The sequence below is a fragment of the Callionymus lyra genome, chromosome 3, assembly GCF_982586985.1.
Source record: "Callionymus lyra chromosome 3, fCalLyr1.hap1.1, whole genome shotgun sequence".
Lineage (NCBI taxonomy): Eukaryota > Metazoa > Chordata > Actinopteri > Syngnathiformes > Callionymidae > Callionymus > Callionymus lyra.
Genome location: NC_141820.1, coordinates 33,572,169 through 33,587,015, shown reverse-complemented (window position 1 = coordinate 33,587,015; position 14,847 = coordinate 33,572,169). Strand labels below are relative to the sequence as shown.

At 40.5% G+C, this 14,847-nt stretch overlaps 1 protein-coding gene across 1 annotated transcript in view; it reads left to right on the top strand.

The window, feature by feature from the left end:
* rftn1a (raftlin, lipid raft linker 1a) overlaps positions 1 to 14,847 on the top strand; it is a 37,171-nt gene that overhangs the window by 19,383 nt on the left and 2,941 nt on the right. Inside the window, exons 3-9 of the mRNA XM_087787610.1 lie at positions 3,810 to 3,993; positions 6,058 to 6,166; positions 9,111 to 9,672; positions 9,733 to 9,936; positions 11,733 to 11,842; positions 12,703 to 12,806; positions 13,115 to 13,190. Of these exons, the coding sequence (XP_087643736.1) occupies positions 3,810 to 3,993; positions 6,058 to 6,166; positions 9,111 to 9,672; positions 9,733 to 9,936; positions 11,733 to 11,842; positions 12,703 to 12,806; positions 13,115 to 13,190 (1,349 nt within the window). The remainder of the gene's footprint in view (positions 1 to 3,809; positions 3,994 to 6,057; positions 6,167 to 9,110; positions 9,673 to 9,732; positions 9,937 to 11,732; positions 11,843 to 12,702; positions 12,807 to 13,114; positions 13,191 to 14,847) is intronic.

Genomic DNA, 14,847 nt, shown 5'->3' with positions numbered 1-14,847 from the left:
AACAAGGAACAATAGGACAAATAAAAGCCCCAAATAACATTATTAACTTGAAGAAGATGCCAAATAATTTATATTTAAACATAATTTATTTCACAGGATTCATGGAATTACTTTTAAAATGTTGCTAAAGAGTTTTCCTCTTGTAGCAAACTTTGAGCCAAAATATTATTTGAAGAACTTAAATACAAAGTTAATTATGCTTAAGCAGCACTTCCTTACATTGTTGGCAGGACATCGCATTGTTGTGAAAACGGAAGAGCCTCCAGTGTAGAAATGACCCTGACCCTGTTTAACAGGGTCAGAGATGGCAGTTTGACTCATTAGCAGTAAACAGAACAGTATAAATAATATTTACAGAGTCCTTTAACAACTTTTGCATGTATATGAAAACTTGTCCACAAAAGACCATTAACTCCAATTGTTTGTTTAAACTGCAACATCTTCTGCTTCTGCTTCATCGCTGAGAATTCAAACTCATTCAGCAGCAGAACTTAAAGCAATATTTTTGCATTTAGTTCATCCTAAGCCCTCTGACTTAAGCTCTAACAAACTCTACCTTCATAATCATCCTTCCTAAACACACATCAGCTATCAACATGTCATGCCAGCTCCCTCCATCTTCCTGTACTCTTAAAATCCAGCGACCAGTCGTTCCCTAGCACTGCCACTTCTGAAATCCCACCGAGGTAGACGACATAAAAGAAGTTGCCTTCTAAGCCTAAAGCGCCACATAACACCCTAATAACTTCTCTATGCCTTTTTTTTTTTTTTCCGGAATAAGCTTCCTCGCCCGCGTCTTGTCGGTGTGTGAGTGCCGACCGTGCAGAGCTAATGACGGCTAATGACTGTTTATGGTGTCAGGATCATTGTCATCTCCCACCCCCACCGCGGTCTCCAGCTGCTATTATCATCATCACTGTTTTTGATAAGTCCCCACAGAAGCCTGATTCAGCCGTGGCCCGATGAAAAGCCCTCGTGCTTCCTGAGCCAAGTTGCTGATTTTTTAGCCTCATTGTTTAACCGAAATAGAAGTGTGTGTGTGTCTGTGTGTGTGTGTGTGGCTCAGCTCACCAGTTGATGGCGAACAAATTGAAAATGAGATGGCTGGCACATCCTTTTTTTTTCCATGTGTGTGTCTAGTTAATTTATTCAGGTTATTTTCTCTTCTCCAGACCCATGCAAATGAGATTGAATGGGATGACAAGCATTCAGGCACAAACCGACAGCCTCATTTCATTCTCCCTCTCTTTGCTCTGTCTCTCCTCGACACACCTGGCTTCGCCGAGCTCGACGGGAGCAAACTGACGCTTGTTTCAAACGCACATTAGGCGTCGGTGACTCTCTGCTATCACCGACCCCGAGAGGGCGGTCCTCACAAGCATCCCTCTGTGGATTTGTCACAACACTTTGCATCCATACGATAAGCTCTGCTAACTGTCTCTGCTCCATTGTGTGTGTTAATAACAACCCCAGCTGTGTATTAGCTGCTAATACCTTGTGCTCTGACAAGACTCTGGGATACTTTTGTCTTCTAAGTCTTTGAGGTGTGTGTGTCACCAGCAGGGGCTTTCCAGTGGAATATGGGTTTGGCATAAAATACTGCACATCTGGATTTTTTCCCCAAGTCCCATCTTAGTCCCTCTTGTCTTCTTTTGCATTTAAAATCGCTTTGCTCTTTTTCAAAGTTGATCAAAGCAGATGAATCCAGTCCAGTTTTGTTCTGCTCCAGTTTTCAACCCTGCCGGAAATGTTGGAAACCTCTACTGTTGAGAATTGGCTTCATTGCTCTGGAGCCTTTAGCTTTTCCTGGAACAGCTCTTATCTTGCAGTGAAAACATTGTTCTCGATAGAAAAAAAGTCGAGATTCAGACTCGCTCAATTCCCACCGTCTTTCTGGAAATGAGGGGGAAAGAAATACATATTTCCGTTCCTTGTCTGGCGTGTTGTGAATAACTGGATCCTGGATAACTGAATCAGAGTCAATTATTCTTGTCATTTCCCTGACACAAAAAAAATACAAAATCTTAAAGGGCAAACCCAACTCTCCTGACTTACTCACATGTTTCAAATGCCTCTCTTAGATCACAAACACACAAATACTTGTCTGTAGAGTCTTTCAGATCACTTCACAACACTGATGTCAAAAATGTATCTCCCTCTCCAAACACCAGAAGAAAAACACTTCCTCTGGCGTTCAACACTTTTGACTATTTAAATGATCGAATGAGTAGCAATTTTGAAAACTAATTTTCTGCTATAATTTCTTAATTTCTCAATTTTTTTAAATGACTAGATTACATGTGGGAATAATCTGCATAAACATCCAGACTCATATGGAGTGTGGCATTGAAGACAGACTTCACTATTGTGGTTGTAATTAGCTTTCGATTAAGCGTGAAGATGCCATGTGTCACTTCTTGATAACGGGCCACCGTCTTTGTTCCCTCGTACCCCTTTGTGCCCGTCACCCTTCTCCATCTCCCTGATCCTTTCTTCAGGATCATTATACGTTCTGAGGGAAATGATCGGCGTCATGAGATTAAATCAAAGATCTAAAATCCACATTACAACCATTTATACGTATCAGTCATTAGCTAAAGACCTAATGAATTGTATTGAATACAATTATCTTTTTTGTGTGTAAACATGTTTTTCAGTTTCATTGATATTAAAAATAGTGTATCAACAAGTTACTTAAAGTGAATAATAAGTAATAGTCAATAAAGTTCTACCTAACCTGGTAATGCATTTGTTTGATTAACTATTGCTTGAATACATTAGTATAAGGCATTAAAGAAGAAAATATCATACTATATTGCAAATTTGTATGAAAAAAACGAATTTATGTGAGGTGTTGTAGTACCAAGAGTGTAGTTAAAGAAGGAAAATCATTCTGCACATATTTACTTCCTTTATAGCCATAAAATAATTCCTCGAACATTTGATAAAATTGAGATTCAGGACATTCTCACCAAATATGATCGGACCTACGACAAAGTTACTGAATATTTAATGGACAAAGAATAAACTTTTGTTAATGCTTCAAGAAGTTTCAGTGAGTGAGTCTGAAGGGGAGTAAGAAGTAAGTTTTAGCAACCTTTTTAGCTTGTTATGGTTTTTTAAAATATTTCTTTAGTCTGCCAGCAGACCCGATCACTATAATTAATTTTAAAGCACTTTATCACTCACGTCCATGTTTGTCTCATTAAAAAATGATATTGGCTCATCTTTGCCGGGTCCGTGATGTCCCTTATTTTCTGTAGCTAAAAGCTTATCTTTGATTTTTGAAGCACTAACTGTCCCGATGCTTAGAATTCTCTGTGAAAAGAAAAGGATAAATGTTAAAAGGGTTGTGTATCTTATGAGGTCATTTATTTTTAACTTGCTCATCACACAAAAGAACCATATTCCCCAAATTAATTAATGTGTACTTTCCAAAAAGCTATGAACTATATTTTTATTTTGGGATGATGAGGTTTGAAGCAACAGCTAATGAGGTTTTATGATGCAGTGTCATCATTTTCAAGGCTCAGTAGGTGGTGCTCTCATTGCATAAATGTGAGGTTTCATTGAATTAGAGGTTCAAAACCAAGAACTTTTAAACGGCGAATGTTATCTAGTGAGCCTGGAAAGTGAACATACTGTATCAGCTGTTTCTTAGAAACTTCAACTCATCAGTACTTGAAACTAATAATGATAAATTGTCTCATGAGCGCCATCACTAACATTTATTCTGCTTCATCAAGTTAAACTGTATTTTACTGTGAGGTCTGTTTTGTTGACGTGGTCATCTTCGGTCTCCCCTCCAGAGGTTCCAGTCTCATCAGTGCTCTGTCTCTCGTCGGTCAGAGAACTACCTGTGCAGGTCAGAGATCTGTACGCTCAGGGATTTGTCCTGGTCGCGGTGCATCCGTTCGTCCATCCCTGTGGGCCTCGTCAGGCGCACATCCAGAGGCAGCTCCACCGGGCCGTGTTGGTCAGAGAGACGCCGAGGTAAACAAACATGTCTCACTTTATAATGTACATTTTACACTAGAGCGGGCCTGGGCAGAGTGTGGCTCAGACCTCATCACAACAGTGTGAAACCAAAAAATAACATGTTGAAATATGGCTTTCTGTTAGTTTTAGGCTTCTGTTGCAAATGAAATATTTTTGTTCTTAAATCAACAGTAGATCATTTTTTACGTTTTATTTACAATTGAACCAATTGTCTTAATTTTGTCAGCATTTTAACAATGTTATTTACAAGGTAACTTTGACTGGACGACCTGCTCGGAGAGTCTGTGAGTGTCATTGTCCTTTAAAAAAAAAATTAACTGAAACAATGAAACGATGTGACCACTGTACTGCTTTAGAGCAGCCGGTCAGAGACAGTAATTTTGTTTGAAATACTGAGAGACTTTTTGAAGTTACCAGAAGATAAAAAACGATAAAGTCTGTAGCCATTGTGTAAACAAATTTGCATCTACGAGAATTTAAGACATTGCAGTTGCACTATTCTAACACCAGGGAGAACCAGAGACACCATTTTAAGTACTATGGATTGGGCCTTTAAAGAGCCAAATTTTCTTTTTTTTTATAGAACATGGTTAACCATCTTTGGCTTTTAGAATGAATTACACCTTTGTCTGCTAATAGTTAAATTATGAAGTATATTTCCTTTTTATATATATGTGTATTTTATTTTTCTTTGCCAGGGAGGTTTAGTGACGGTTATTAACTGTGAGATAAACGGGTCGAAGAGTTCTAAACATCTTTAAAGGGTGATAATGAGGCAAGGAAAAGATGATAACATTTTAATGGTGCCCTGAAGTTTCACCTGGATTTAGGAAGGTTTTAGAGGAACTATCTTTTAAGACTTCAAACAGCTGCTAGTCACATGTCGTGCTCCGTCCAGAACAAGCACAAACAGAAGCTTGACTTGACTTTATAAAACATTTAATCACTAAAGTAAATCCTCTTCCTTGTGACTGTGGCAACAAAATATGTTATTATTCAATTTTGCTTTAGGGTCTGGAGATAAAATCTCTGGAGTTGATAGTGACAGGCTAATGTCGTTGTTGGTCTAGTGGTAGGAACAGGACGCTCTCACTCCCATGGTCACACATGTTATCCCTAGTCTAGGAGCCAACACAATTCCTGATTTATGGAATTTGTTTTTGATGATGTATTATTAATGAGGTGAAATGACCTCAATCTCTGTGTTTACGTACATGTTTTTCTTGCATCTTCTTCTTTTTCTATGCTAATATTTGAGCGTTTTATTTTGAAATCACACACACTCGCACAGGTGCTCGGGCTTTCAACCCACCTTCTGCCAAGCATCCCCGCTGCTTCCTGGCAACCCTCACTACGAGGATGCTGATTGCATCATCAGTGCTCGCCAGAGGGGAACGGCACGCTGAAAGAGAGAATCCATCTCACCTTCTTTTCATCTACCTTCTTCAGTGATGGCCGTCCCCTCTTCTCTTTTGTCCCCCTCGAACCCTTTGTCCCTTTTCATCTCCTCTCAACGCCTCCCCCTTTCATCGCCGGGTGTGAAAATGAGAGACGGAATATTGTGCGCGGAACTGTTTCACATGGAGCCGAGAATGCCACTCACGCCTGACAGCACCAGATATTACCTCGGCCTTCCCCACTGTCCTCCGTCCAAACACGAGGAGGCGTGCCCCACGTCTCCCTTCTTTCATTTGTCGTCAGGGAAATTCACTCTTTCTAATAAGTCTATTGTGACTGTGGTGAGCGCTCCCCTCCGAAAATGGAAAATGCGCCCAGTGCCCGCCCAAATTGACTGTATCTGACTGCTGTGATCTCTCTGGGTCAAAAAGAGAATCTCGAAGAAGGAGCTCGTTTACACCGAGTGTAGCGGCACCAACGACGATGATGATGATGATGAAAGAAAAACAATTCGGGGTAATAAAAGAACAGTACGAGTTCACGTGGTGGTTCTGGCTCATTAAAGCAGAATTGAACACAAGATAATGACTTGCAATCGATGCATTTACCCCCTGGAATATTTGTTGTCTTTTCTGTCATTTACTCTGTCAATGTCTCCAGTTCAGAGAAGAGCCAATTGACGTGGACGAGACATTGTCTGGAGACGGATGTGTGTGTGGCCGGTCATCAGGCGGCTGACCCAGAAACCATCCAGAGCTATGTCAAACGAGTGAGTACAGAACAATGATTTGACATTTATCTGAACAACGATGTGTTGATGGCGTTAGTCATGATCATCTTCTACACGTATAAATGTTTTGGTCGCTGCTGTTGATTTATTATTCATGTGGAACATGATTTAATAAACATTTACACTTGATGAGATGGATGTATTTTGATGTTATTTTCAAAATGGTACTGTTTGTACTCTGCATGGGGTCTTGTGTGGATTGTTGAGACCTGGCCATGTGTGAAAATGATTCCCCATGAACTGCTCTTTCAAAATCTCCGCCCAATGAGTCCTGGCATCGCAATAGCTAAATATATGTCAACAATAAAGAAAAAAAAAATCAGTTAATGGAATAAAAACGTATTTAGTATGTGCATGTCAGTTGACCTGTTGATGGGTAGTTTTTTTGGCCAGTTTATTATAACGTTAAAAGGTCTAGGGCAGAAGGCTCAAACTCGATCACACACAGGACTATACTTTCCACAGTGCTAGTCGCGACCCAAAAACATTTCATATTTACCTACCAGTCTGTGACAGGAAGTGTAAGTCTGATAATGTCGATCTTGGAAGCATCTTCTTCTTCTTCTTTTCCTTCAGCTGCTCCCTTCAAGGGTCGCCACAGTGAATCGACCTCCTCCACCTAACCCTGTTCTGTGTATCTCCCTCTCTCACACCAACCAACTTCATGTCCTCTTTCACTACATCCATACACCTTCTCTTCTTCCATCTTCGTCACTCTTAAAGAGAACCTCAACATCTTCATCTCTGCTACCTCCGGCTCTGCTTCCTGCCGTTTCTTTAGTGCCACTGTATCTAGACCGTTCAGCATTGTTGGTCTCACCACTGTCTTGTACATCTTTCCTTACATTCTGGCTGATACTCTCTTATCACACATTACTCCTCGCACTTTTCTAGACCCATTCCACACAGCATGTATGCGTTTGTTCGTCTCTATTCCACAATCTCCACTGCTCTGGACTGTTGACCCTAAATACTTGAAATCCTCCACCTTCTTTATCTCCCTGTAGCCTCACGGTTCCACTTGAGTTCCTCTCATTCACACATGTATTCTGTCTTGCTGCGACTAACCTTCATTCCTCCAAATACTGTTTCTGTAGTACTCTTTCTAGGCATGAAACCAACTGTTCTCAGTCTAGTTTCCACTACTCTTTCCCATAACTTCATTGTATGGCTCATCAACTTTATTCCTCTATAGTTACTGCATTTCTGAATATCCCCCTTAGTCCTCAAAATGGGCACCATCGCACATGTTCTCCATTCCCCTGGCATCTCCTCAATCTATTGTGAGGAGATGCCAGAGATCGAACCATAAACTCTACTGCCTCATCTCCCAGACACTTCCATAATCTAAATTATCTCTTTGTTTTTGCCCTCCTGTCAGTTGAATTCTTATTGGAAGTTTAAAGAAAATTGAAACTCTCTGTTCCTTATCTTAGACACTGGAATGTTTAAAGGTCACATAATTAACATGAACATTCATTTCCTTTGATTTAAGGCAACCACCATATGTGGGTTTGCTTCTTGTTTATAAAAAATGCTGGGTTTTTTAAAAACAAAAAAAAGGAAACAAAGTTTACGTGACGCAAACAAAAGATCTGTGCGAGTAGAGGAGCAGAACAGGAGTGCATGATATCCAACGTTTCCTTCTAAGAAAGAAGCTGGATCCAGTAGAAAATCAACATTATTCCTGACCAACAGATAAAAAAACGATTCCAAAATATAATCTCCATTGTGCCAACTGAGAGTTGGCAATCAGACAGAATAAAGCTTTTTTCTCCTAATCCAACATGTTTAACAAAACAGATGTAAATTGGCCAGAAAACCAAATTGGCAGGACTATTTTGAAAGACTATTGGGACTATTTTTTTAACACAGAGAAGCAGCTTCGATCCTATGATCCTTTACGTCAGTAACACGGTGAAATTGGAACAAGCGATATCAAAATGATTATGGTAGGAGCGTACTTTGCATAAAAGGTCCCATTTATAACAACAATTAATTGATTTGTATCTGCTGCCACAACACTTGAATTAATAGAATGTCTCCTTTGATGATCGTTGTACAGAAATCTTAAAATTAATTTTCTAAATGTTCAAGTCCTCAGCCTCAGTTCTCGAGAAACTTTTAGGCAACGATCCAGAGCTCTCCATCTAATCACGGCATGTGATGAAAGCATTAAGACGTAACGTCTGAGCTCTGAATTAGCCCTTCATAACTCATTAGGAATTAATATTGGGGAGATGTAACCCCGCGATAACCTGCTCCGCAGCGTCGCTCACATTTAGTCTTCCTGCTCGTCAATGCGGCGGCGGACAAACAATGGGAAATGAAAATGTGCTCTTCTGAACGGATTTGCATCTGAACACCCAACGAGGACAAAAGCGAAGCCCGATTGGATGGAAGTCCACACGACCGGGTATAATGTGATCGGCTCTGGCGGCGTGACGCGAAAAGCCAATCAATGCCGGCAGTGGGTAGAAGATAAGGATCTGTGATGAGGCTGTGCCAGGCAGACTTCAACCATGTGTGCGTTTAGAGGTGTTTTTTCTGCACCTTTGTCATCTTGGAGCAGACTCCAGACATGAACAGCGTGTAACTGTGACCGTGCTAATGAACGTGCCAGCGAGGGTGAAGTGTCAAGAGAGACATGTCTCATTACTAGTAGTGGAAAGTTTGTGATTCCTCTCCTGTCAGGCTCTTCTGGAGCTGTCAGCACAAATATCAACTGACAATTAGGCACGTGAGCGCCGCGGGAGGCAGCGACACACACCATCACGCTCCCTCACACGGATATAATGAGGCTTTTTGTTGTTTGATTATTTGATCTTTGTGAATGATTAAGGGGTTTGTTGCTCCGTGTGTGGGCGTGTGTGTCGTAATAAGCTTGTGCTTGAGCGACATCCACTGATGAACTCTTCTTCAGATCCAGGATGTAGCCGAGCAAGGGGTGATGTTCCTGGGCTTCCTGCAGCAGCCAGGTGGCGCACCTTTCTTCTCGGGCTCCTGGGAACCTGAGGATTTGTCCTCCCTGCACTCCAGCCCGTCGCCCATACGTCGAATCCCGCACAGCGCCAACAGCAGCCCGTCGGAGCCTAAAGAAGCCCCCCATAATGAGGAGGAGCCCGCCTACCTCTTTGATCCTGGAGAGTCGGATCATGAAAGCCTGGATCACGATCCAACCGATCACAGGTCTGAGATGGACGCCGAGAATTCAAACAAGCCGGTTCAGAACTCAGAGATCGGCATCAGAGTGGTACTTGGATCAAAAAACCATCCCCTCAGAGAACCCAGGGTTGGAGCAGATCTAGAGTCTTCTACTCCAGCAGAAAATCACCCTCATGTACAAAATCACAGACAGAAACGATATTCCACCTCCGCAGAGAGATTCTCCTCCAGCTGCGCGAGCAGACTGACGCACAACAACAACCATATTCAAGTGAAACATGCTTTCAGAGAAGGTAACGGACCTTCTCCAGCACAAGCCAGTGAGTTCTTCTTCTTCTTCTTCATCCTGCCACTGACATAACTGTGGGCTCCTCCTACAGGGATGCAGCTCTTCGCCCTTTACAACTCCACCGGGGCGCTGAACACCTCGGAGCACTTCTACTCCCTCACCGTGCCTTTGCAGATACACAAGGAGGCGGGGCTGGTCACTGACGTGGACGCCGACTGGCTGGATCACATGACCCAGCACTTCACAAACGGGGCTCAACTGGTCGATGGCTTCTTCCAACTCGGTGATGATAACGGTGCGTGATCTGAACTTGAGGTGGAGCTCTGTTTTTCTACAACACATCTGGTTTATATTTCCACCATCCCTGTTACATCCCTCCAAAATGCTGAGGTCATTTCCTGTTTTTGAAAATGATCCAGGAGGAGTTATTGCTTTAGGACAACATTTAGTGCAAATATGATTATTAATACTATTTTCTTTGTGACCATTATTGTTCATAGATGAATACGTATGTATGCCATTTCCATGTTGTTCGACACAATACATTTTCTCGTGTGTCCTGCTGCTCCAATCTGAGGTCTGTGGATCAGAATCTACTGATGGTTCAGGACCAGAGGAGAGAAATCCTTCCAGGCTGTTGCTCCTAAGCTTTGGAACGATCTTCTTCTCTCTTTGTGTTTGATGATCTACTGACTCCTTCAAGAAACATTTTTATTTGTGCAGGCTTTTCCCTGGTTTTCTGGGATACCTTTGTCTCATTGGCAATTTAGAATTTTTAAATCTGTAGGTATTTAAAAAAATGTGATTGTTAAAGCGCTTTTTGACCCTGGTCCAGAGAGGCACTTTTCAAATTTTCATTTGAATTACAAACTAATATTAAAATTTTTGTTTTGAGATTTGCTCCCTTTAATTGAGCTGGAATAGATTAGTTTGGAATGATTGGAGCTCGTAGGTCTGTGTATTGGCTAGAACCTGTTGATAAGATACTCATCACAATACATAGGCAACAATATGATATATATATCGATATTGAAGGATATATTTGTAGTATTGTTGAGTACTAGACCCTGGTGTTTACAGACCACATGACTCTTGGTGAAGTCGAAAATCCTTTAATTTGTTTTAAAACCAAAATATGTCCAAACACCAGCTTTAAAAGCTGCTGGAGTCAACTGTATCCTCTAGTCCTGAGTCATCACTGGGATCTCGAGGGATTGTATTCTTCCTTTAGCTGCAGAGGACATAATTACCCATCTAGAGGCCTGAAGTTTATTATGGAACTGAATATCCATACAGTATTGTGGACAAAACACAGCAATATTTGAGTTTATCTGTTACCAACTAAGTACGCTAACAAGTATGTCATTCAGTTACTTTGTTTACTTTAGAGAAAGGGTCTCACGCACTTATTTCACCACAAACCGCTTTAATTAAAGCATGATTTTCACAGACAAACTTCCAGATAAGAACAGCCAGAAAGTTACAATCTAACATGACTTCTGAGGAAATTCAAAATTCAAATTCCTTTCAAAATATAAATAATCAACAAAGCATTAATTATTTTAATGTTTCTTCTCCTCTGTGTGAAACTTGCTCTTTTACGTGTTACGAGGTTTGTAAAGTTCATCTTAGGAGACTCAATCTTACAACAAAAAATAGCAAATAACTCTACTGTACTATCACCTCTAACCATAGTTAATAAACCATACTTAAGATAAGATCATTACATTGACAGACACAGGAGACGGAACTTGTCGAGCGACTCAACTGCCTTTTAAAGACACATGTGTGACAGTAAAAGTTGTTAGCGTCCAGTTATACTGCGTTTGATACTTGTAATGACTCAGTGTGACACAGCTGCTGATCGATCCAGACACACTTGTCTTTTGAACTTAACACTAGTTTCCTGCTGAGGAAAGCCAGGCGTGCTGCTCCTCCAGCTGTCAAGTCCTTGATCCTGCTGTCAGATCAAGTCAGAGACATGAACCTCGGAGCAGAGAGTCCAAAGCTTCCACCCGCAGAATAAGCAGGATTAAGCTGGCGGGGATCAATAGTGAGGAGTCTAATCTGACCCGGGCTGGTCTTCTCCAGATAACGGGCATTCATCCGTGGACAGCGTGTTCATCTTCCGCAGCTCCGAGGACCAGAGCGTCAATACCTCCTACGACGCCATCGTGGTTGAGCAGTGGACCGTGGTGGATGTGAGTCTTTGAGCTTCTAATACTCTTTACTGCAGCACAGATACACAGACTTTGGTGACACTTATTCACAATATCTCACTCCGGTCCCAGAGCTGCACAGCATCCTGGATCAATGTGGGATTTTACATGTTTCTTCTTAGTTGTTGAACTATGGAAGCCATTTGCTGCCACTTGAATCTTGTCTGAGAAGAATAGTCAAAAAATACAAGGGCAAACCTAGATACACAATCTTCAACCTTTACACCTAAACACGGACCCTTAAGGACATGGGTAAAGTGCGGCCCTGGGGCCAAATGTTGCCCTCAAGAGGTCAAATTAAAACTAATCAGACAAATCATGTAGAAACTAACCATTTCAATTTAGATTTATATTTGTTAATTATTACTAGTTCAACTCTAACTATGACTAAGTCTTTGTTTAATTGTTTATTTGTTTTGTTTATCTCATTCTTGTGTGTATTTAAATGGAAGTACTTTCACATCAGATTACAAAAAAAGTTTTATAAAATAATAATTTGTATTATTATTTTGCTAGATGTTAAAAGCAGACGATTGTTTTGTTTATTAAGTTTTCCATTTAGTGTTATGTTTAGTTTATTTACTGTACATGCCTCATGATATGCTTTTTAATTATATATATTTTTTTTTTATTTAGAATTTTGAATGTGTTTTCTCACCCAAACCACTTAACCCTCACCCCTTACACTTAAGATTGGATTAGATTGTCTTTTCTAGGGAATATTAAGGGATTTTTGCAACTAAAATCATGTTGATTTCTTTTATTGTTATTGAAAAGTAAGAAGATAAAAGAGGCCCGGGTCTGAGAACTGTTTCTGAGTTCAGCGTTTTCCTCTGTGCCAGGGTGTGGTGGTGAAGACCGACTACGTCCCCCTGCTGCAGTCTCTGGCCCCGTTCGGTTGGCGCCTGATGTGCGTGCTGCCCACGCCCATCGTCAAAACAAACAGGTAAATAAAAGCGTAAGATAACTGCATCCCTGTAAATAAAAGCGTGAGGGGTCTGCTCCCCGCCGAGTCCTCTGCTTCTGACAGTGCAGGCGAGAAACGGCGACGAGATCAGATGAGTCCTGATGGCAGCTTTTCTCGACATGACACCAACTTTTGTCTTTTTGTTCACAAGAGAAACCACTGAACTGCCGCCTCCTTGTAACCTGTCACTTGAAGCACTGTTAGCGGCTTCTTGATTTGGATCCACGCAGATGCCGGCGCCTTTGATTCGGCGTACTGTACTGAGAGACGCTCTGTTCTTTCTGCAGCGACGGCAGTTTATCCACCAAGCAGATCCTCTTTCTGCAGCGGCCCGTTCTGCAGCGCAAGAGAAAAGACTTCAAGGTTTGCTTCTTCTTCTTCTTCTGCTGCTGCTACATGTTTGACATTCGTCTTTTCTGAACACTTTCTGCTGAAGCAGCATCTTAATGTGTCGGTGTGAACAGATTTCATGTTTTTGTGTCGATCCATCACTTCTTTCACACATGCATGAACCATGTCTGAAGGAAAGATCTTCTAAATGTGTTAGAAAATATCCATATGACGACATTCTTTGCCATTATACAGTATCGTTATTGATTATTTAAAACATTCAAAATGAAATCTCATGTGTTACCATTGTTCTTTTATGGTTTATAGTTCAATAATGTGTGTCTCAATAATTTATTTTAATTTTTTTACAATTTATATGGAAATAATCAGGCTGTGGTAATTTGTCGTGGTAATCAGCTTTTGAAGCTAATGTTTGGACATATTCTCGTTTCAAAACAAATGAAAGCAGTTACGACTTGGTCAAGAGTCATGTGGTCTGTAAATTCTGCAACACCAGAGTCAAGTACTCGACAATACTACAAATATATTCTTGTTCCTATGTCATTGCAATATATCTTGTCATTCCCCCTGTATCGTGATACGTATCCTATCACCGGATTCTTGCCAATACACACCTCTAGTAAACGGTGCCTAGTTTGAGATACAAAAGTAGTTAGTAAACGACAATGAGCTGATTCAGCACAAGAGGTAACAACAATCAATTGATTTAATGCTGAAGCGTAAGAAGACGCAGTTCCAGTGTCCACTTGAGACTGCCTACACTAGGACCATAAGTCGTGTGTACACTTGACCAAAGAAATTATATTTGCAACATTAAAAATATAATTAGTCTAGTTAGAAAAACAGCTTGAGTCTTAAACACTTCAACATCAAAACACTGTATTGGGTGAATAATTTTCTAACATTTCCCTTTTGATGATATCATCTGTGTTTATGAACTTGCATAATTAGGCTGGTCTTAACTGACAAGTGTATTTGCAGTCTTGTGGTTTTAACGCCCAATAATGACTCAGACTATAGTGCGACCGCAAACATGTGATGTCATAGATACTGCATTCATATCATTAGCTAAGATAAGTTGAGATGTGAGTCATTTATTCGTCCTGTTGTGAGTCTATTCCAGCTACATTTTGTTGCTGCACGGCTAATGTGAACAAACAAGTTATTAGAGACTCACAACACAATGTTAGATCAGCAGCATTTAGAGCATGTTGGATGAGCCAGAAGTTCCTGTTTAGTTACATTATTATGTGCATTAATGTCAACACAGACTTTATATAAAGGTTATTTAAAACCGTCTTCTTCCTTAGACTGTTTTTGTTTGGGGAGTTTGTCTTTGATACATTTGAAATGTGGGAGGAACTGGCACAAGAGTGACAAAATAACCAAAGGATATGTAGCACACACTACAAAATGTGTGTTATATGTTATAGGTTTTTGTTATATCATTAAATTTCATGTTTAAATGTAAATATGATTCATATTTAGATCTTGTTGTTCGGCCACTGTGAAAGAGTTCTAAAAACATTGACTCCATTCACATTTTAAATTATCTAGGTTATTTTCCCTTTATTAAGTGGCTTTTCAGACTTTGCTTCAGTAAAACACATGGACGACGAAGTTACAGTACTTAAAATTACCAGAATATTTTAATAGGCACAAATAAGTA